General features: G+C 35.8%; 1 protein-coding gene across 2 annotated transcripts in view; it reads right to left on the reverse strand.

Annotated features, from left to right (window-relative positions):
• Positions 1-244: 244 nt before the first annotated feature.
• The window catches only part of LOC128987032 (uncharacterized), a 115,898-nt gene continuing 92,544 nt past the window's right edge, over positions 245-23,598 (reverse strand). For both annotated transcript variants that reach the window (XM_054407695.1, XM_054407694.1), the window contains 7 exons: positions 20,219-20,358; positions 16,063-16,279; positions 12,481-12,634; positions 11,455-11,614; positions 7,703-7,874; positions 6,650-6,901; positions 245-2,038 (listed from right to left, as the gene is read on the reverse strand). In XM_054407695.1, the coding sequence (XP_054263670.1) occupies positions 1,191-2,038; positions 6,650-6,901; positions 7,703-7,874; positions 11,455-11,614; positions 12,481-12,634; positions 16,063-16,279; positions 20,219-20,358 (1,943 nt within the window). In that variant the 3' untranslated portion in view covers positions 245-1,190. The remainder of the gene's footprint in view (positions 2,039-6,649; positions 6,902-7,702; positions 7,875-11,454; positions 11,615-12,480; positions 12,635-16,062; positions 16,280-20,218; positions 20,359-23,598) is intronic.

Raw genomic sequence — 23,598 nt, forward strand, 5'->3', positions numbered from 1 at the left:
AGAAGTATTATTATTTACTCTCAGCATCAATATACTAGTGTTAAGGTCTTGATAGGTTTAGAGCCTATACTAAGGCAGTCTGGCTGAAGCAATCACATTTTGACAAGTAGTTCTTGTTTTATAGATTAAGATTTTACATAATAATACTAGGCCCAATAGAGATAGATTTGCCCATAAAATCATAATTTGCTCTAGTTTTCTAGAACAACATATTTGACACATAGAAATGGGATATTAAAATCAATACAGTTTTCATAATTTTAATTGTTTCAAAGCTGATGCTCTATAAACTCGTCATATTTAAGTAACAAATACAAATTTCTTCTCAAAAGCACGTGATTTCACAATTAAAACAAGTTTTCCTGATTATTTTATTTACTTGAATATAAAGCAATAAAAACGCTAATACAATTTAACTTTGCAGGAATATAAGATGTACATAAAGTTTATTAATGGTAATGGAATAGTAGTTTTTATGAAAGCAATTTTTGACAAAAAGTATTTTAAACATTGTTTATTACAAATAAATGTGTCCTGGTTATTATTTGTATATGCTCATTCGGTCTTCCCAAAACTGTTTACTTAACTTTTATATCAACGTACAGTTTGAAATTCATTTTAAGATGTAAAGCTCTAAAGCCGTTATTTTTTTGGATTGTAGACTATCCATGTTTTGTATATTATTGTCTGTCTTTGACTGACATTATTGTTGTCATTGAATGAGCTGTTGTTCCTAAAGCCTAAATAAAATAAGTTATTGAATCTGTTTTATTAATTAATACCACCTTACAATGTCCATGGCAAAATTGTTGTACTAATAACATTATTTGAAATGGGAGAATTTATGTGGCAAAATTTAAAGTATGACCAGCAATAGTAGTTTAAAATATTTTTTTGTTTTCTTTCAACAGTGCAAGCTAAGTATACTTAAAAAAACTACCACATACTTCCCACTATTAATTGAGGGTATAATCAGGATGATAGAGATATGATGTATTGTGGCTCGATTAATCAAAACACAATCTAGCTAAGTTATTGAACACACTCGGAATGTATATATTTACATAATTTTACTAGATAAAACCCACATTAAAAACCATTGCAAGTAAATAGACAAATAAGGCAGCATTACAATTACGATCAATATGATCAAATTATTGAGACTCATTATTGAGACTCTAGTTCTTATTTTATTTGGTCACTGTTCGTTTTGGCCTCAATGTTCGTAGAGTTAGTTTTTTATTACCAGGTGGGGTTGGTGTGCCTTCAACTACGCTGCCATCACTTTCCACATCTACTTTACTACTTCCTGGATGGCTTCTTGAATTCATCACACTTTTTGTTACTCTTTTCAATGAACTTTTGCTGTAGGTAGATTTTGGAATAGAATGTTTGATATTATTAACTTCCTCTTTCAATTCCTCAAATAAAAATATTTCTGAATTAGAATCAGAATTGTCTTCAATAACATTTTTGTTGGTGGATTCCAGCTTTTTCAAACTGTCATCTAGAGGAGGATTTGATTGTTTATTTCCATAGACTTTTTGTCTGTTACTTTTCCTTTCTGGGGACTTAAAAACAATTGATGAAATCAACTTCTTGTCAGTGGACATTTGATCAGACTTAAATAGCTTTTTGTGAACAGAGGAACTAGGTTTAACTTCTGTGTTCTTCTTTGCCCTTGAACTCACTTGGGAGCTGATAACTCCAACTGCATTTCCATCGTCATCTACAATTGTGAAAGGGGTTTTGTTGATCTTCAACATCTTGTTTGCTGTCTGAGGTGTTTCTATTTTAATCTTTGTAGGTGGCTTGATGGTTCTTTTTGATTTAGGCTTCACTGCCTTATGTGGCGGAGGTGTATTTTCTTCGCCACTGGATGGAAAGGTTAACTTTCTTACTTGCCTAATACATTTTGGTGTTATGTTGCCATCAACAACACTTAGAGGAGTTTTAGCAACAAATACTTGTCCCTTTTTGTTGGTTGGAGTATTAACAATGGATACATTTTCCTCTGTTTCTATTACTATTCTGTGTCCTAAAAAAAACAAAAAAACAAATCATAATAAGATATTTTATATTCAGTCATTGGATTGTTTAAACATTAGGAAACTTACAGCTTGTGACACGTAAGCTGGCACTTGACCGATTGCTACTAGCCTCTAGTTCAAAAACATCATGTGCCGTCATGCGGGTTGTGTCAACTGTCCTTGTGACTCACATGAAAGCGCTCAAGTACATGAAACACGGGGAGTCAACCCCGTAAGTCAGCAGAAATGTTTGCAGTCCGGTCTTTCCTTACCTCCATCCTCCTCCCGCGCTAGGCCCAAGTGCCAGCCTAAGGCCCCCCATACACGTAACGATCGGCCGGCCGGCCGGACTGAAATTTCTCCGCCTAGTGGCAAGTGTGCAGTCAGTTTTCGTACGGCAAAAACGTTTTGGTTAGCTTGCTATAAGCTGGATCTTTTAAATCCCTGTTGTGGTATGCCTTTGTTTTGACCCTCCACCGACATTCATGCTCTCTGTATTCTTCTATAAAGGCTAGCACATGCTGATTAGTCCACGTAGCCATATTAGTACAAAGACTGAACAGATAATAAAGTTAGGTTATGTCAATGACCGTGCCTGACCTTAAAAATGAACGTAAATAAAAAATTATGCTACTACTGTACTGTCAGCCTTCCGGCGGCCTGCCGGCGACCCCATACACGTAACGATCGGCCTGAAGGCGGGGGTTGGCCGGACGACGACTGATGGGAATCCCATCCAATTTGGTCGTCCGGCGGCCGGAAGACGACCCCATACACATAACGATCGGCCGGCCGGCCCGGCCTGAACAGTCCACGTCGTGTACGTCGTTACGAGTATGGGGGGCCTAAGTGTCACAAGCTGTAACTTAAGACGTTGGAAGTGATATCCATTGTAAGTTATCATGGTATAACTTAATGAATGAATTATTTACTAGCGCTTTCAGAAACTAGGTTTCCATCTTCAGGTAACATTGTAGTGTACTGGTGCCTGAAGATGGAACCCTAGTTTCTGAAAGCGCTAGTAAATAAAATAAAATTATTATGTATTGGCCTTGTTGAACTTGTAAATTTAATTATACATTTCATTATTAATTGCCAATATCTCCAATATAAGTTATGAAATAACTTATTTATTTAGCACCTAATACAGTGAAAATTGATATAAAAGATTGATATAAAGATTGGACAATTTATTTAATTATGTCAGGAAACAATAGTTGTATTATGTGGAATGTGAATTAATATTTAACACAGTGGATATTATCATTTATTTTACATGGTTTTTTCTTTTATTTAGGATTACTTAAAATTGTGTATTGTATCAGTAATTTTATTTTGGTGACAATCTCCAGACTGGGATCTACATTAGAAGAGGCGGGGGATAGAAGAGAATGGGAGGCCAGAATCCTCTTGAGGTTTCAGTGGCCACGGAGACAAGATAATATACGGTAAGAGATAGTATGCAATGGAAGGTGGTACTTTACTGTACTCAAAACCAGTGTGCGTGAACCCATGTCAATTAGTATTTTAAGGCAGAACAGTAAGATATTTTTAACTTTTATAGTCAAAAATTTTTAAAAAAGGCAACATTTTTTTGTTTTGTTTTGTATTATATGATATAAAAAATAACAAAAATACTTTTAACCAATAAAATGTTTGTTTTTTTAAATCTACATTCAATTCTGATTAGAAAAATAACAGTATTTGATATACAAATACAAAATTCTGAGTGCAGGTAAAAATATTGTAAATTGTGTAAAATTACACAGAAATAATTCATTTTTTTGGCCCGGTTAGGTGTAAAAATAAGTTTAAGCGAAGGGGTTAATACTTTATTCTGAAATGGCAACCATATGTAGGCCTATATAATATATAATAATGTACAAAATATCAATTATTTTCTTTCAAATCTTTTTTTTATTTTTTTATTTGGTAATAAGCATTGGCGTTGTCAGCATCAAAACTTTCAGGGGGACAAATGTAGGACCTTGTCAGGGGGGCTACCGGGGGGCTTGGGGGGTGTGGAGCGCCCCCCAATAAGGCCCTCCCCCGGGAAAATTTGGAATTTTCAAAGCCGTTTGGTGACTTTCTAAAGCCATTTTTGACACCTAAAACCTTGCCCAATTGTCCATAAACTCCCATTTCACCTGTTATTGTCATGAGCAAATAGACATTTTAAATATTAAACTATGACGATTGCATTAATGAATTTCAAAACACACTGTAGACTACGGCCATATCCTCCTAAAAGCCGTTGGGTGACTTTCTACAGCCAGTTTTAACGTCTAGGACTGAGTGCAAAGCCTCCTATTTCCCCATTTATTTGTCATGAATAAGTAGACATTTTTAAAACTAACTATGACGATTGCATTCATAAATCTCAAAACATATTGTAGGCTACGACCCTATCCTCATAAAAGCTGTTTACTGACTTTCTAAAGCCTAATGTCTATATCTGTGTCCAACTGTCCAAAAACCTCCCGTTTCACCTGTTATTTGTCTTTGTCATGAGCAAGTAGACATTTAAAAAATCAAACTATGGCGAACTTGCATTCATGAATTTCAAAACATAGGCTGTAGACTACGAAGCCATATCTCCTAAAAGCCGTATGGTGACTTTATAAAGCCATTTCTAACGGCTAGAACTGTGCCCGATTGTCCTAAAACCTTCCTTTTCACCTGTTATATGCCATGCAAGCAAGTAGATACACGTTTTTTAACGTTACGTTTTTCTACATTTCATATATCTGTCACAATTTGTATACTGTAGTATCGTATTCAGTAATAGCATTGACTATATAAACTTTAAAAATAGTGTTTATATAGTCAATGGTAATAGGCCACTGGTAGTACGCTGATTGCTGATTGATGCCTGTGTAAAGTCAGTGGCTAGCAGACAATTTCACAACTAACTAACTAGCCTATGAGTATGGAACATCAGGAAATCAGCTGTTTCCCCGTCCTCGCTCGCACGCTCGGCACCCGTCTTTGCCCTAGCATGTCTACAGTAGACTGCTGTAAAAATTGGATGATACAACTTTCCATAGCGTAATATTGTTTTATTCGTTGTGCTATTGTCCACAAAGTTTATCTATGAGGATCTTAATACTACTCCTGTCATCGCTTATTAAGTTTAATAAAAACTACACTTTTGGATGTTCATTGTTTTTTTATAAAAAAAAATTTAAAAAGTTTTTCTTTTATCTACCTTATAATATATTAGCCTACATTTTCTTAAAGCTATTGATTTCCTCTTTAAAATGATGTATGGATTGTGGTGTTTTTAATAAAAGTAAAAAAAGTTAAAAATGTTTGAAATAATACAAAAATGCCCAGTACATATGCATACAAAACCTGTTAGGGCCCTTAGGGCTCAATCTGTTAAGGCCAAGTCACATCGAGCTCGCTCCTGCGGCGGGAGCGAATTTTGAAAGATCGCTCAACATGTTATCAAATGTGCCAAGTCACACCACACTAACGCACGCCCTCGTCCGCCTGCTCAGCGATTTTTTTAGACTACCGCGGCAGGAGTTTTGTCTGGCGCATGCGCAAAGGGGCATCTTGAATGGCCAATCTATAAATTTTCAGCATTCAACCCACATAAAGTCTCTTGTAAATAGTAGGCCTAAACTTTGACACCGTCGCCATTGCGGACGTTTCCCTGATAGCGTGAGACAATGATCATGTCTACACGGCCGCAGAAGATTTTCATGAGATTGCCGCGGTCATGGACGACACGATGACGTTTCCATGACCGCGGGAGTCAATGATGAGATTATGTCTACACAGCCACGGGTGATGTTAAATGATTTTGACACGATCACGCAAGCCGACGATGGCATTTCCATGACCGCTGGAGTTGATGATTATGTCTACATGGCCGCAGTAGATATTCATGATTTTTCTGCGACCGCACAGACAGTTATGATCTTTCCGTAATTGAGGAAGATATTTCAGATTGCAGTGATCCCAGAAGACGAAGATGATATCTCCACGACCGCTGGCGATGATCACCATATTACCCCGAGTTTGGCTTGACTGAAAATGTCAGGCTAGCACACCTCTATAATATCAGTTTCTTTTTGATTTTTGTTGGTAAATATTCATTTATTATTGGTAAATATTAATTATTGGTAAATTATATTGGTAAAAAAATATTGGTAAATTATATTGGTAAAAAATATTGGTAAATTATATTGGTTTATTAATTATTGGTAAATATTAATTATTGGTAATTATTGGTAAATATTATTGGTAAATATTCATTATTGGTAAATATTAATTTGGTAGTTTTTTTATGTGTTTAGTAGGGTTTAAACTTAAATTGGCTAGTTGGAATGTATCATTTCTGCATAATTTTTTCTTTAAAGTTACTTAAAAACGCCCCATCTCAAAAATACTTGATGGAAGGACATTAAGACAGGGATTGGTGTAGTATAACCAATCAATTCAGAAAAATTTAGTAAAACAATTTTAAAAATAGTTTTAGAATTAAGAATTGAGAATAGATTTTTCAGGTATTGGTATCGAGAATCGATAAATTTTTGTATCAACACATTTACTAATTTCAACTTCTTTTTTTTTGGCCACTTGTAGGGTATCTTTATGATTGAACTTACCGATTGATTTGTTAAGACCAGGTTTCAAGTTTTGTCGGCATGAGTTTTGGTGAAGAATATGTTGAAGTAGTATTGGATTTTGTTGTTTAATTAATGGTAGAGCAGTGGATGTTTTCTCATTAATGTTTATTTCTTCCTGCGGCCTGTTGTATAATGCCAAGGTATCGGCATAGCATTTCCACATACGGATTGAAGAAGTTTGTACTTCTAAGTCTTCTGACTTGTTCAGATAATCTCGAACTCGGAAAGCCACTAGAACATAAAATGGCACATCTAAATTGATATACATCTAAGTTAGAAAGCTTTTTCACAATTATAATTGAATTTAAATTCAATTGGTTCAAGGTAAAAGTTTTGAAAAATGTTCAATTTGTAAATGCCTCTAGTATTTTCTGTTGAACATTAAAACATGTCATTGAATGGAAGCTTTGACTACATTCGTCAATGATGGAAGTTTACATTTAAAATCTTGGGAGCAGTTCTAAGATACCGAATAGGGGGCAAATGGCCACACTATAGTTTTGGGTCTGTTTAGAGAAACTCAACGAAAATATGAGAAAATGCGGTACTGTGTCATAAAAAGTTATGATAACTGTCAATATCTTCAAGGTTCAGATAGAAAACTCTAGTTATTGATGTTTTTCTTTGTTTTGTTTTTGATGATTTTTCAAAGACTTAAATTAAATGATTAGGAGGATTAAATGAGGAGTCAGTGAGGTATTTCAATTTCAATTTAGCTGTAATGGGCAACGTTTCTATTTTGTTCAGGTTCAATTTTATAGTTTAAAATTGAGTGCTGAGCTAGGATTTGTAGGTTTATTATACTAAAAAAATTTTAATTGCTCAAAGATGTATTTTTAAAGCCATGTATAGAATATACCTCATTAAAAAATGATTTTAACATATTTTTGGTAACAACCAAGAGGGTTTCACAGTCCAAACAAAATTTCAAATTAACAGTTTTTGATCCTACCAAAATTCAGCATTTCAGAATTAATAATAACAATAGCATGGTAAAACTGTATATCAATAGTTATTAACATAAAGTTTAACCTTTGAAGCTCTGCAGAGCCAGAGTTGGTTGGTCATTGTTGGTGCAGTAAGAGGCTCGAAGGCAGAGTGTTTCCATCACCAGTCGCTGATACTCAGTACAGCTGCAGCAGAAGCAGTCACAACCAGGAAACAGCTTGGCATGACTCAGAAACTCTGGATCGTAAATCTCAACCTACACATACAATAGAGGAGTCACACCTAAATATTATAGGAGGCTACGCAACCAATAAATCATAAAAACACTCTTTCTTGATACAATCAAGTCTCTCAAAATTGACTGTTTTGTCTAGCTCCTCTGCCGTGTTTCTGACTACCTGACAAAATTTATGATTTCTTATTTATTTGATTCAGAAGAGAAGAGGGTCATTCTCTTGAATAATTTGAAGATGTACAACATTTTCAAAAAATCAGAACTTTGGGCAACCACAGTCTTGTGTGTGACCATTAAAATGTTGAAGTATTAGGGAAAGTCACATTTTAGCGAATTTCCCATATAGGGAATAAGCTATTACCGTAGGTCTCAAGACCTGGACCCGGGATCGATTTACTTTTTCGTTTTGAGGTCCCCAGAGTCCAAAAACACCATCCGTTCAAATTCAAATAATGAAATGAAATGAAATGAATAAGTGCTTTACTAAACGATAAGGTATTATGTACATCCAAAAACATAACACTTAGAAACAATGGTTGATAACAACCGTCTGTTTGGTTGACACAATCTCAAATTCATATATATATATATACTAGCGAGTACCCGTCCATCGTACGGGGTTGGAATATAAGTATAAAACGCTTATTGCAGTTAGTTTATACTCAAGCTTTGCGTTTGCAATAAGGGAGGACACAGTTTGATAAAATTTGCTTTTTTTAAATTTACAGTATTCTATAGTATTACACATCTACAATAGCCATAATGTTCTACCACTTCACCTAAACAATAGAGAAAAATAAATTATCAACAATTCGCAAAATATCACAAATTAAATTATTCATGAAATGAAAAACATAAACATAACTGTAAACAATCCTACGTTGACAGTTCTCATTGTGAATCAAAGTTTTTTGTTGCTGCTTGGTTCAAATTAGCTGTTTTCACAAATGCAAAAAAATATAATGCTGCACACTGTTGGTAAATCTTATAACTTTTTCACCACACTATGATGTTTTTGGCTGTATTACATACGATAATTGGAGGCTGAAAGTTACGTTTTGCTGGCCATGCCAGCTGTCGCCAATTTGGGGACCGAGCAGGTTTTTACAGGCCGGGGCCGCAAAATCAGCTGTCCGCTTACTTACTTAAAACATGAATGCGTTTTAAATACACAATCAAAATCCATAACATTGCAATATAGAATTGTGTTATTGTCACCGTTGCCTAGCAACTATTTATTTATATTTTTGCTGATTCCTCAAATTATTTCTTCACATAACCTTAAAGTTGTAGTTGTGTTGACAATCAGTGTGCATTATTATAGTGGTGAATAGTGGTAGGCCTAATAGGGTATAGTGTGGTGAAAAATAGCGTTTGTACCACGGACCGAAATGGTTTTGCAGCTCTCGATCTTAAGTTCTCGACTTCGTCTCGAACTTAAAAACTATCTCAAGCCGTCAAAACCTTATTTTCGGCCCTAGGTACGAAATATACTATTTAATGCTTTTCCATATCATAGAACCAACTTTTTTAGTTGAAACAGCTGACTAAATTCTTTAATTCCCTTTAAATATGAATACTCATAAGGTTAACATGGGGAACTACAGAGCCACTGGGGCGGAGCCCGAAAGGATTTTTGAGATAAGAATATGCCTATATGTTAAACGGGAATGTAAGCTATCATCATGCCAAATTTCAGCCAAATCCGTCCAGTGGTTTATGCGTGATTGAACTTCAAACACACAAACAAACAAACAAACACACAAACTTTCACATTTATAATATTAGTAAGATTTATATATTTATATATATATATATATAGCCTATATATATGTGTGTGTGTGTCCGTTAGCACGATAACCCGAACAAAATTATCCGATTTTGATGAAATTTGGTATAAACGTGTAAACCTACATTTATTCGAACAAGTTCGCGAACCAGCATGATCGGACCATGGGAACGGGGGTTTATGGGGGGTTTTATGGGGTAAAAATGGGACCTTAAAAACAAAAAATTTTGGAATTTCTTTCCCAACCATTTTGTAGAGCTTAAAAAAATAAATAATTTAGTATATTGAAGCATTGTTGTATGCCTATTCGTTACAGAGAAAATTCAAAAAAGTGTAAATTTAAAATTCCCATGTTATTCTTATGGAGACAATGAAAACTGTTGTAGCTTACTTGTTTATGGATATATGTTGATCAAATTTGGCAAATTTATTTATTTCGTCCTATACTATTGACGTTTCGTCAAAAAAACACTGTTTACCTTCCCTGTAGCAGCAAACCTAAGCATTTGTTAAATCTAATGTTATTTAAATTGGAAATAAATATGTCTTGTTTATGGAAATAAAATATTTGAGCAAATATGTAATCAGACAAGTTGAAATTCGCTTAGGCCCAGCGCACACAGTGTTACTTTTTTACAGCAACTGTTGCAAACCAGTTGCATCTGAAACCAGTTTGCAACTGAAACAAGACTTCTGTCCGCACACGGTGTGACTGTTTTACAACTACAGTTGCGTCTATTGTGCAATCAGTGGAGTGTCAATTTAGTGCAGTTACATTGTTTTAAAGCCTTAAGTGCGCTTACTATGTCAGACTCAGACAAAGAAGACTTTATTAGCTATTATCAATACCGAAGACAGCGAAGGGTACTGATAGAGCATTGGGTTCACCCTTATTTGAGCAAGAATGTTAGTCCTAGGCTGTTTGCAGCAGCTAGAGCTAGTCGGATAGGAAATTATAAACACTAAAAACACTATACGGCCGTCAAAATACCACCAAAATACTACAAACACCACAAAAACGCCCCGTGGTCTCGTGCAACTGAAGTCTGCAACGCAACTGCAACGTCGGGCCAACGGTTGTATGTGACTGGTTTCAAAAGTTTTTTTTTAAATTGCATTCAACGAGTTGCGTCGTGTGCGCCTCCCCACTGCAATACATTGCCGAGGTCACAAAACAGTTGCAAGCGCAACTGGTTTGTGCGCTGGGCCTTAGTCTGCAGGTTTGCTGTGGCGGGGGTATTTTAATGTGTAAGGAGAATACACCGAACCATGCTTGCTGTAGAAGCATGTGGTGTGACACAAATTCTGAAAGGAGGAATCAAAATTGTTTTCACTGAACAGGCTAGGCCTGCTCCTAGAACCAGCCACAATCATATTTCTTCCCCGGAGTGCTCAAAAGGAACCGATAAAATCCAGGGGTCGATACGAAGCTGATTCACGGTTTTAACTGATTAATTGTTTTAATTTAATCGAAGCTTCAGATAAATAAAAACATCATATATCGTATGAATGTGTATTTGTACTTTATTGTGTTTGAAACTAGGCCTCCATTCTTTTACACATAGTCTAAACTATGAAAACACAGAGACCCAGTTCTGCTGTTTGTCTAACTGTAGTACGTTTTTACCCTCCTTAAAATTGGTTGCATCACACATGAATTACTATTATTATGATTGTTTATTATTATATTATTATCATGATATGTATACATTATGAATTAATAAATAACTGTCAACTTTTGAGTTGGTATCAATTTATTTTACAGCAGAAAACTAATTCAAAATCATAAATTTAAAAACAACAAGTAGTTACCTTATTGAGCTTTGTTGAATTGTCTGTACCAGCCTCATATACAGCAGGAGCTCCTTGGAGATCTAGCAAAACTTCTAACCCCTCTAGCTTAACAGCACAATCTGGCATCATACCAGTGTGTAGGTCCACCCATGCCAGCAACAGAAGAAGCTGGGACGATCTGTCAAATATATTTGTCTAGCAATTACCTCCTGATTAACCACTACCTTACTCAGAGGGCTGCAAAAAATGTTCAACTCAAGCCGGGGTTACACGATGCCAGTTGGTGAGAAAGTTGTCTTCGCCAATAGTCATCACGTGACTACGGGATTGTGTTTACCAGTTGTTCTCCCCATTGTCCTCAGTCTACTCCCGAAGACAACTAAATTTCCGGGCAATTGTGAGGGCAGTTGGCAAGGTGATTGGCATGAAAGTGTTTACACAAAGCCAATAAAAGCCAATAATTTCATAGCTTCTCACCAACTGGCATCCTGTAAACCCGTCTTTAATACGACTGGTCTTGACATTCATTCATAATACAAATTTATTCGTACAGTTAGCTTGTTTATTGCATTGTACAAACTTTTAAGTTTTCTTTCATATTTTTGGAGGATACAAGTTTGTTCAAAGATTAAATATTGTTTTGTCAGGAAATAAAATAGTTCCTTAAAAGTTCATAAATAAAAATCAAGATCTTTCTTTTACACAAGACTCAAACTCATTCACAGGAATTTCTTAAACAGGTGTCAGTCATAATGGGAAGCAATAATTTATTTGTATTTATGCCAGAGGCATTATTTATACTTTTTGTAAAAGAACAGTCTGCACCTCTGTTTTGCTCCGACCTCATGTCAACCTTTTTTGTAAAGAAGCATAAAGAGTCTTTAATCTACAGCCCAATTACAAATGGTAAGAAATGGTGAAATTAAAAGTGAGCATTAACTGCTTAGCAAATTATACAATTAAAAACATGCCATATTATTTTCAAGTCTTTAGGTTACCAACACTTTGATAAACAAGCATGACTACTCAGCTTATCGTCCGTACCTAAGAGGCAGACCAAGCTTCTGAGCGATGGACAGTTGAGACTTGAGGTAGCATCGAGCCTCGCGAGGCTGTTCTAGACTCCAGTTCACTTCCCCCAGCTGATGTGACACTTGTAGTAGAGTCAGCTGGATCTGGCTAGCCTCCATCAAACTACCTGCACCAACAAAGTAACGCTCATTATAAAAAACGCAGACCCCTCTTTTTTAATTTTTTACTAATCTTCTGAAAATGAAAAATGTCAACAACATAATTATTTAATATTTCATAATTAATGGAATAAAATATATCATGTATAATGATGATAGTGAGTGCACAGCAAATTATCTACTTTATACATTCTTCCAGAACTAATCATACCATCATTGATCTAGATCAGTGGTTCCCCAAGAATGGGTCGCGACCCACTGGTGGGTTGAGGGTGCGACTTTGGTGGGTCGCTATGAGACCATAATTAAAAATGTTTTATTATCGGGACTCCGGACTAATCTAACGGTCTGCAGTGTACCAGATTAGTACCAAGCGGGTAAGAAGGGCATGGATGTACGTTCAGTGTGCATTAAGTTTTCAGAATATTCACTGTTTAACCCTAGCAGTAGCCAATGTTAGAAGTGTGGAATGGCCAGCCCATTTTGGCAATTTTGCAGACCTTTATTTTTTTAATTCCTAAAAATTCAACCGTACAAGTAAACTTAGCCAACCTCGTATTCATTTTGTTCGGAAAGAACAGGATATTCTAGAAATATTAAGATAATAATGATTTAGATTATTTTCAGTAAAGTGAAAAGAATAAAAAGATTTAGAATTTTCTTTTTGAAATTTCAAAAGCAGTCTGGGTAACAATTTTTCGACAGATTCTTTATGGGAAATTCATTATATACATTTTGTAGACAATCTAATTCCCTACATAGAAATATATAACATATCAGACATATAAACATCTGAATGAGATTTCAGTATTGCATCATATGGCTTCGTCTTCGAGCTCACGGATATTTTAGGCCAGACACAAGTAAAACTTGAGAAAGAATATAATAAGCACGAGATTAAAATTTAGTGTTTGGCATTAATACTTTAATTCATAATATTTATCATGACTGAACTCTTTTCGAATGTCTAATGTGTCTATAGTGAATTAAACTAACTGCCTTGTTCCCAATTGACCGTAATGCGGTAGGATTCCATGATCTCTAATCATTTAAATTGGTTACAAAAATGAATACAAATTAATTAATATTGAGTCCACCATTCTTCAACAGACGATAACATTTTTAATGAAAGTAAAATTTTACAGCTACAGTCAATTATCTCTTTCTTTAACAGAACCGCAAATATTAAATAATCAGAAACGTTAATGTTAATGTGTGTCAACCATCGATATATCGCTGTTGTCGACTTCAAGCTGAGTGATTCTATTGACTTTCCATCTCAACAGATTGCACCACGTTTTTTTCTCACTCACAAACACTATCGCTCACTACGAGGCGGGGCAGGCGGGAACAACCGAATGAAAACAACCGACCGTACGTCACACGCCAAAATATAGACCGGTCAGCTGGTAGCAGATGTACATATTGAATAGGGATGAGCATCGATAGGTCAACCGTCGATGTTCACCTTCGTATATCGATTGTCATTGCTGTATCTATTTGTTGTGTCGGTTATTTTCCACGGCAACAATATGATATGAATGTTTTAGTTTTGTGTCATAGACGATGACTCATCGACCGCTGTAACGTCGATGGGAACGAGTGGTGTTAAAATCATTACGTCGTGGGAAACTAATGATGATTTAAGTAGCCTTATATTGGATATTTAACAGATAGTGTAGGATATTAAATCGGTTCGGATGGATATCCGAACCGAACCGAAACCGACCCGAAATTTTGGATATCTCTAATTCGTAATCGTTTTATTATCCAAAATAGTGTGCCTTTTGCATTTCACAACAAATGACGTGTTCAACTAACAACTAGTAGCATTAGTTGAATGGTTTTTTTCGTCCTAAGATTCTAGGCATGAGCCCGGAATTGTTTTACACATTGCTTCAGGCTAGACTTAGGAGTTGCGGCACTATCACTTAGATAAAATTAATTGGTGATTTGGTGGGATTTGAACCCGGAACCACAAGGACCAAAGTACCCGAAGACCCCTCTAACCACTAGACCAGCTTGCTCCCCACTAGCTGAATGATAGAGGCTTATCACTCGCTGCCATGTTGTCAGATCGAGAGCGATGTTACCAGATTTTCCAGATGGTACAAGCATCGATTATATAAATATAGCCTAATACATAGTGTATATAGTCAATGATACTAGTATAACTCACGTTTTCTAACTGGGCATATGCTTAATGTACATTTCGTGAGCAGCTTATGAGCTTGATAACTTGCTGATCATAGTGTATAATATAATTTACTAAACACACTTTGTGAGTATATAATAATGGTTGATCCTTAAAAAACTGTGTTTTTTTTGTGATTTTATCATTTTGGTACTTTGGAAAAACAGATTTTTTACTTTTAACGATCTGGAAAAACGCTTCCCCCCTTCTCGTAACTCTAAGCCGGACCCCCCCCCCTCCCCCCTCCTTGGGCGCTACGTAATTTGTGGACGGTCCCTTTTTGTAATAATATAATACCTGTATGTATAAAATTGCATTGTTTCTAATTTTTTAACAACCGGGGAAAAAACTCCTTGTATCGCTGATTGTGTTTTAGAATCAAAGACACTAATAAAAGGTTAACTGTTGGGCCGGCCGCACACCTGATACAGCACGGCACGGCAAGGCGAGGCGAGACGTCTTTGCCTCGCCTTGCCGTGCCCGATGGAGATTTGAGATGCATACGGCACGGCACGGCAAGGCGACTTGAGCACCCACATGGTGAATCCCATGGTTTCAGTAAAGTGAGATACTGTGTGTTATGAGGTTGTTTGTACATTTTGTGACACTTTGTACTACACATTTTGCGAGAATGGATGCAGAAGGCGAAGAAGAGGCTGCTGCCATCGCTGCTATATGGTACCATTGACTGTTGTGTTTATATAGTCAATGATGGTACCTAATGAATGTAATGGATGATCTCCCTAACAGAGAATCGTGGGTGCATCCCATCAACCAAAAAAGGAACTTGAAACCATTCATTGCAGAACTAAGAGCAGATCCGGAAAAAATCATAATTACTAATCGTTGAAAGTGCACACTGATTTTGAAAGGGGCTGTCACTGCGCTGAACGTGGTGTCGATCCTCGCGCATTCGCACATTGTTTTGCCTCAAGCCTTTTGCCCGAAAGACGAAAATTGAAAAGGCAGAACAAAGCGCCATACGGCGCTGTTTTGCCTTGCCTTGCCGTGCCCGATGTGTGCGGCACCCCCACTTGAAATAATAGAAATCTAGTCGCATAAGGCGCCTTAAGCCAAAACGTCGCGCCGTGCCGTGCCGCATCAGGTGTGCGCCCGGCCTTGCAAGACGATTTTAAGCAGAAAATGACTACAATAGAATGACCATTTCAGTGGGAATTTAAATGAATACTCAAATACTTGTAGGAGGGGAGGCACTACTAAAAGTAATCAACTTTTACTTACTCCACTTCTCTTGTTGTGTCAAGTATAACAGATGGCTGAGTGCTTTGAGAAAACTCATGTGGCAAGATGGGCTGTGCACATACTGGTCACTGTGCGTGTTCCAATTACTCAACTTCTGATACATCCCCAAGATTACATGACAGTTTATATAATGAATGGAACTGAGATTTTTCTTGATTTCTGTTTTGGATGCCAGTAGCTTAAGCCCTTCAGCTATCTGTAAAAGTGTGTTTTTTCAATATTGTTTTTACATACAGTACTTGTAACAAATCAATAAATAACAAATTACACCATACACGACAGGAAGACCTTGTTAAGATCAGCACAACACATAAAACACTGTACCAAATAATGTAGGTAGAAAATAATTCTAGAAGATGGAGAATGATATTAAAAAATGGCTTTAAACTGCTTAACAATAAAAGTTTAGTTTCAATCCTTGTTTATCTTATTTTAGTGATGTAAACATTGGATTTTAAAATTACAGTATATGAATTCCTTTTAGTAAGCTCTTCTTACTGTAAATCCCAATAAATCTGATTAGAAACCCCAACAACATTATTGCAGAACCCTAAATTTAATAATAAACCAATGTTTACAAAGAGTAATTTATCCATATTAACTTAAATTTGTGAAATTAAACCACTTTTAAGAAAGGCAGTAAATCAAACCCTGATAACTATTACACGACAATTGCAATTTCACCAGCTTTTTCTTAAGTGTTTGAAAAAAATTATTAGTGAACAAATACAATATTTTTTAAAGTAACAATATTTGTAAAAGAACAATACTGTATACGGCTTTAGATCAGGATGTTATGAAAACTGTACTGTTAATTATTTTATGAGAAATTGTAAGAATTTACAGCTTCCCAAACTGGTGTCATGCCATCTTTCCAAGTGCTTTCTCGTCCAAATTCCCCAAAAGTAGGGTGGGAAGTTAATCCCCTACCGCCAACTAGTGCTATCTTGTCCAAAAATCTATGCTATTGTTCGCCCGACAGGTCTACAAAAAACTATTGAAACGTTTGTTGTAGCCAACCAAGTTGCAATTAATTAGTATTTACTGTTCGTTGATAATCATATATTTAATGAAGTCCGACAATGTAAATTAGAGGGGTACAACTAAATTATAAAAATGTTTTCAAACACTGTGTAGATCTTCATCTGTGTAGAATTTGTCTGCTTATTTATGTATATTACAAAATTGTACACAGAATATTTGCAGTTATGTACAATCTTTGACTATCAATACAACTAGACATTCAATCCCAATAATACACAATCTGTTTTACCAAGTCAAACTTAACTTAGGGAATAACTTAAAGTGGTGACAAACTATCAATCTTTTCCCCGATCAATACTCCGAACCGAGCAGGGAGAAGGGAGAAGGGAGGTAAATATCAGCAAAATTTCAATCCTAACATTTCCCCAATCAAGACCAAGACAATTTCTACCGAGCGCGGTAAAAGGGAGTTTAGAGAGAGATGAGAGAGTGTGTGAGTGATTAAAGTTGCTATTGGATGAAAATTATTGTTAAAAATCACTTTTTGAAAACTTGTCTCTAAAATAAAATATTCTAAAAAGGGTGATCAGTTATATGTATTAGGGGTCTGCGGGTCCCCGAATTTTTCGGGTCGGGTCGGGCCAGCAAATGGCCCGAGAGAGCGGGTCGGGTCGGGCCAAAAAATACTAGTAATTTATTAAATGAGAATAAATATTAAGTTTGCTCACGAAGTTTGATATAGACAACAGAACAATTGCCGCACTGCCACTAGCCAGAGCCAGTCATTTACTGTCAAAAGCCGTGACGCAACAGTGCAAAGATAACGAAGTCAAAAGAAAGACTATTTATCCAAAGATACTAGTTTCATTATTAAAAATATATTTTAGTATTTTACATAATAAATTATAAAGAAAAGAAATAGCTGATATAGTGTACAGATCTGTAGTATATACCTAATTGTTCTTTTGTTTTCCAATAGCCTTTTTTGTCATTCAGTAACAACACTTCTCATCGTCTGGTTCGGCATCAAATAATATATTTACAAGACACAAATTACCATGAAATAATTTTGTTTGAAAATAATCTGTAACAGTTTAATGTTTTTGAATAAAGAAATATATGTTTTTGTCTCTACTAACTTCCTTGTTTAGTTGCACAATTTTGTCAGCAATTGGAGCAACCGGGTGGTGTAAGAGGGGTGGGGGAGGGTCTATGACCTTGAGTGCCCCTGGGCCTGGCTGGTGAGAGTAATAGTTTTTTGCTTACATTCTACTACCCTTCCTTCTGAGAAAAAGACCCTGCAGTTTCAAAGACATTGACTTGTGTTGCTAATTAATTAGGGCACTAATGTCTCTGCTTATGTTGCCAAGTTGACATTTACTTTTACTTGGTACTTGATTTAAATGATTTAATATAATTTCTATATATTAGTTAAAGAGTTCCTTTTTGCCTAATTAATTGTGATATTGTTTGACTTGAGTTTATTGATTTTTATTATTTTTAATTCTTTAAATAAATTTATTAGTTATCAAATTAGTTGTTTTAAGATTTTAATCTTTTTCAGTAGGCCTGGGTCTATCTAGACCACTGTATAGCATGATCTGCAATTTTTACAGTCCTTACTAATTATACCATAAACAATGTTTGCGTAAATTACTGTTTTTGAGTTTTATAGTAAATCAGTTTACACATCTTTTCTTCGTTAAGTCTTCCACTTGCTTAGCCTATTACTATTTTAGGCCCTATACAAAATAATTCTTATGTAAAGCCTAAAAAATGACATGTTACAGAATGACCATTTTAATTGCCCTTAATACTGTAATATGAAAGAACATTATTCATTCTTGAATGGCTGTCATTTTTTACTCGGTTGTCCGTTTGAGTTCAAATTTGCGGCATTGTATTTTGCTTGTAAAGACCTAAAATTTGATGGGCCTATCAACCTATGCTTATGTTAAAGATTTTCTTCTTACTCCTTGTGGGCTGTCCCCCTGGAGAAGAAAATTGACAATTCCTTAAAAAGGTACGTTTTAATGATAAATATTTAGATATAAAACTGTACTATCGTATCTATGTTGGTTAAAAAAATATTAAGCCGTTCCGGGACTTTTAAAACACACTGTTTATTGAAGATACTGTATTAGCTTCAGTATAATATGTTATTACAAAAAAACCAACCTAGATACGGATTTAAACATAATAACATTTTTTGAAGGTCATAAGTTTATGAGTAAATTGGCATTTATTTCAGTTTTCTATCTTAAATATGGTTCTCGAGTTATAAGCATTTTAGTAAACGGCCCCCCCGCCATATTAGCCCCCTCCCCCCCCGGGGATGTCGACCACGCTGGGGGCAACAACATGTGTTTTAATGATTACCATAGTGCCTATAACAATCAGAAATAAAATTGCATCATCAGTCTTTCCATGCATACTCAACCCCCTTCAGATCCTGGAGACTACCTGCTTTGCGTTCCTTAATCCTTACCCATTGTCAAGTTTTAAAGTGGACAAGATAGCATCAATTAATGTGTTAAATTATTATAAATTATCAATCATTGAGGCGGTGTCGCCACCTAGGTACATATTTTAACCCAAATATGAGTGAAGGATGAGTGTAGAATGTTGTGAGATGATCTGTGTAGCTTTGTTACTGACTAAGGTCAGCTGTTTCATTAGCCAAGATCATTTATTAAAAAAAACCTAATGATCAGCAACAGCTAGGTCCAGTTTTGGTTTTGAACCATCAAAAAGCCACTGACTTTTCTCAGGATCGAACCGGCGAACTTTCGATTGTTAGGCGAGCACTATAACCACTTGGCTACCCAGCCAGTTTATAATATATCAACTGTTATAGCTCGTGCGTTTTCTGGTGAAGCCTGGGGGTAGAGTTGAAGCCCCTACAAAACCGGTTCTGAGCCACTCTTACCACCTACCCCCAGGCTTCACCAGGAAACGCACGAGCTCTAATATACGCTGGACGAGATAGCACTACTTTCTAGGAAATTTGATGGTGAAAGAGATAGCGCAGACTTGCCTCACTTGAAATGAAACCCTTCCACAGTGCATAGGGGGACTGCCTAATGGTATCAAGTCAATAGAAACTTCTGGAAATTCCAATAAGAAAACCATTATTTTTAGATTACTGTACCATGTTCTTGCTGAGATAGAATGAAGCTTTGTTTAATGTAAAAGCATCTTTTGTTCTTTCCAACACCCCAGGACGGTGCAGAATTTCTTCAATATCTTTTAAGTCGAACAGAGTTTTGTTTTTCAACATTTCACCCATTGCTGAAAAAAAACAATAAAGTTAAATTAATATTTAAGCTTTGTTTTAATTTTAACTCAAAAGTTGCATCATTAATGTCTCCTAACAGGACTCAACAATAGTATATTTCATCACTAGGGCCTAAAGTGACTCTTTTTGACCCGAGGTCCACTTTTACAATCGAGGCGAGGCCAAGGTCGGAAAATGAGAGAGGGTTAAAGTTACTTTTTGCCCGTGTGGTGAACTAAATTTTTCGTCATACTGCATCGTTAATTAATTAACAAACAAAGCTAGAAAACAAAAAAATAATTGTTATGTAAAGATAACCTCTCAAAAATATTTCCAGCTTGCTTTCAATCCTGCTAATGCAAATAAGCAGCTTTTTTATAAATGATTCAATCAATTAGTCTATTACAATTGTGTTACAATACATTATACCATTTATACAGGGTGAGTTTTAAATGAGTTCCCCCCCTACTTTTTTCTACATTTCTTTAGATATCAACTCCGAACCACGTCAGATGATTGTAGAGTAGTAAGTACTTCATTTCGACTGGGTTTAAATTTTTGGCCGCCATCTTGGATCCGCCATATTGGATACAAAGTAATTTTTTCAAATGTAAAGGTAGGGTTGTGACTCACCGTTTCAAACTAGATTTTTACACTGAATACGATGCTGCAATTCGTTTTTAAAAATGTTGATCCATTCTAAAGTTATGAGATCTTTTTATAACTTTATTTTTAGCCCATTATAACATTGTGCATTTACAAACTAAGGCCATAATCTCAAAATAGTGCTAGATAATTAGATAAGTGGATACCACCATTCATTGTTGACCTATTATCACTCTGTTATGACGGATGTATTTTTTTCAGCCGCCATCTTGGATCCGCCATTTAGAAATGTGATAAATTATTTTAAATATCAAGGTGGTGTTGTGACCCATCATTTTGAACAACATTTTTATGCTGAACTTAATTCTGCAATCCGTTTTTTTTTTTTTTTGTTCTCAAGCTTTCTTGATAAAATATTACAACTATTTTTATTTAAAACGTCAATATTTCAAAAACCAAATATGACAATGAAAAACGGATTGCGGCATTGAATTCAGCATAAGAAAGTACTCTAGTTGAAAATGATGGGTCACAACACGACCTTCATATTTAAAATTATTTATCACATTTCAAAATGGCAGATCCAAGATGGCGGCTGAAAAAATACATCCTTCATAACCAAGTGAAAATAGGTCAACGATGAATGGTGGTATCCACTTATCTAATTATCTAGCACTATTTTGGGATTATGGCCTTAGTTTGTAAATGCACAATGTTATAATGAGCTAAAAATAAAGTTATAGAAAGTTCTCATAACTTTAGAATGGATCAACATTTTTAAAAACGAATTGCAGCATCGTATTCAGCGTAAAATTCTAGTTTGAAACGGTGGGTCACAACCCTACCTTTACGTTTGAAAAAAATACTTTGTATCCAATATGGCGGATCCAAGATGGCGGCCACAAAATTTAAACCCAGTCAAAATGAAGTACTTACTACTCTACAATGATCTGACGTGGTTCGGAGTTGATATCTTAAGAAATTTAGAAAAAAGTAGGGGGGGAACTCATTTAAAACTCACCCTGTATGTCGAGCAATCGACAACAATATGCTAAAACCTTACCTAATAAATCATTCGATAAATAAATAAGATCAATACGAAAGTCACAATCAAAATTTTCAACTGTTAACAAAAGCTGATTTTTACTCCCTAGAGAGTAAAAATGCTACTTTACACCTGCAACCAAGGCAACACTAAAAAAAAACAGGCCGTAAAGTTGAAGACGGCAATGACGTAGGTATTTATTTATTTATATTCCAAGGAAAGATTAAAACAAGCAGCTGATCACAAACGGCAAACATTACGTCATTGCCGTCTTCTATAGTGACGTCATGCTTGACAAGCATTACGGCCTGTTTTTTTAGTGTGGCCTTGCTGCAACCCATGCATTATAAACGGCTGATTTTGCTGCAGTATTACAAAAAATATTCAACGCCCTTAGTAATTTTACAAACATCTTACATATTTCTAAAAATTTGTTTTTCTTTTCGGAGATTGTTTGGCTCTTCTACACAACCGATTTTAATTAGCATCGGCCTATATTTATCTACAGTCCCACTCCACTTAAAAAAATATGAACGAAATTTGATTGATCCCCATGTATTTCTTATGGTTGTTAAATATGGTTATTCTTTTCCGAGTTTGTTTGGCTCTTTACCCAACCGATTTTCATGATTGTGGTCTCAAATTGCTTCATATATTTTTGCTTCAAATAAAATGGTGCCGACCTGATCGGACCGTCATATAGAAGAGAGCGTATTTCAACTTTTTTTCCTTTGCTCAGTTGGCCACACTGATATTTTCACGCAGAAAGTGGCTACAGCTGTAATGTTCAAACCTAATTCCACAGTGAAACCTAATCTTGTACTCGTAACCATATTTACACGACAACGCATCTACGTGTTTTTAGAGAGTATGCGATTTAGTATGTGAGTTAACGTTTTATTTTTAAATGAAGTAATAATGAGTAGAGAACTAGATGAGAGTGAGATAGAAAGGGTTTTGAATATTCCCATGTCAAATGAGACGGATTTAAATGAGTCACTATGAAAGTAAAAGTGTTCATGGGAAAAGGTACTGGAGTGGATTATGGCTCGACTTTGGCAACGTCTGTAGTAATGAACCTTATTACCAAATATTTGGATAAGGGCCACACTTTGTACATAGATAATTTTTACACATCTCTTTATTTGGCTAACATTCTTCTGGCCAGAAACAACCACTTGGTTGGCACCGTCATCGCGAACTGCGCCTGGTTCCCACACAAAGAACTATTCCCCCGAATCAGTAGCTGAACTCAGGAGGCATCGTCTGTTTGGAATACCCATCTATACTAAATGGTTGGACAAACGGGAAGTGTGAATAATGTCAACATTGTCAACCAAACATCCTGCTGGTTTTTTGGACACTGAGAAGAAAAACAGACTGTGCGAGCCCATACTAAAACCTACTGTTGTTGTGGCGTACAACAAACCAAAACTGGGCATCGACTTATCAGATCAAAAGTCGTCCTATAGTACAGCAGTACGGAAGTCAATGCGGTGGTACCATAAAGTTGCCAAAGAATTGCTACTGGGAACCGCGGTGGTCAATGGTTGGTTGGCATACAAGGAAACTGTTTGTGCTAATGGTAATAACAGGCGACAGT

This window comes from Macrosteles quadrilineatus, unplaced genomic scaffold (genome assembly GCF_028750875.1).
Source record: "Macrosteles quadrilineatus isolate MER2022 unplaced genomic scaffold, UCM_ALF_1.0 Scaffold_2__2_contigs__length_208266976, whole genome shotgun sequence".
Taxonomy (NCBI): Eukaryota; Metazoa; Arthropoda; class Insecta; order Hemiptera; family Cicadellidae; genus Macrosteles; species Macrosteles quadrilineatus.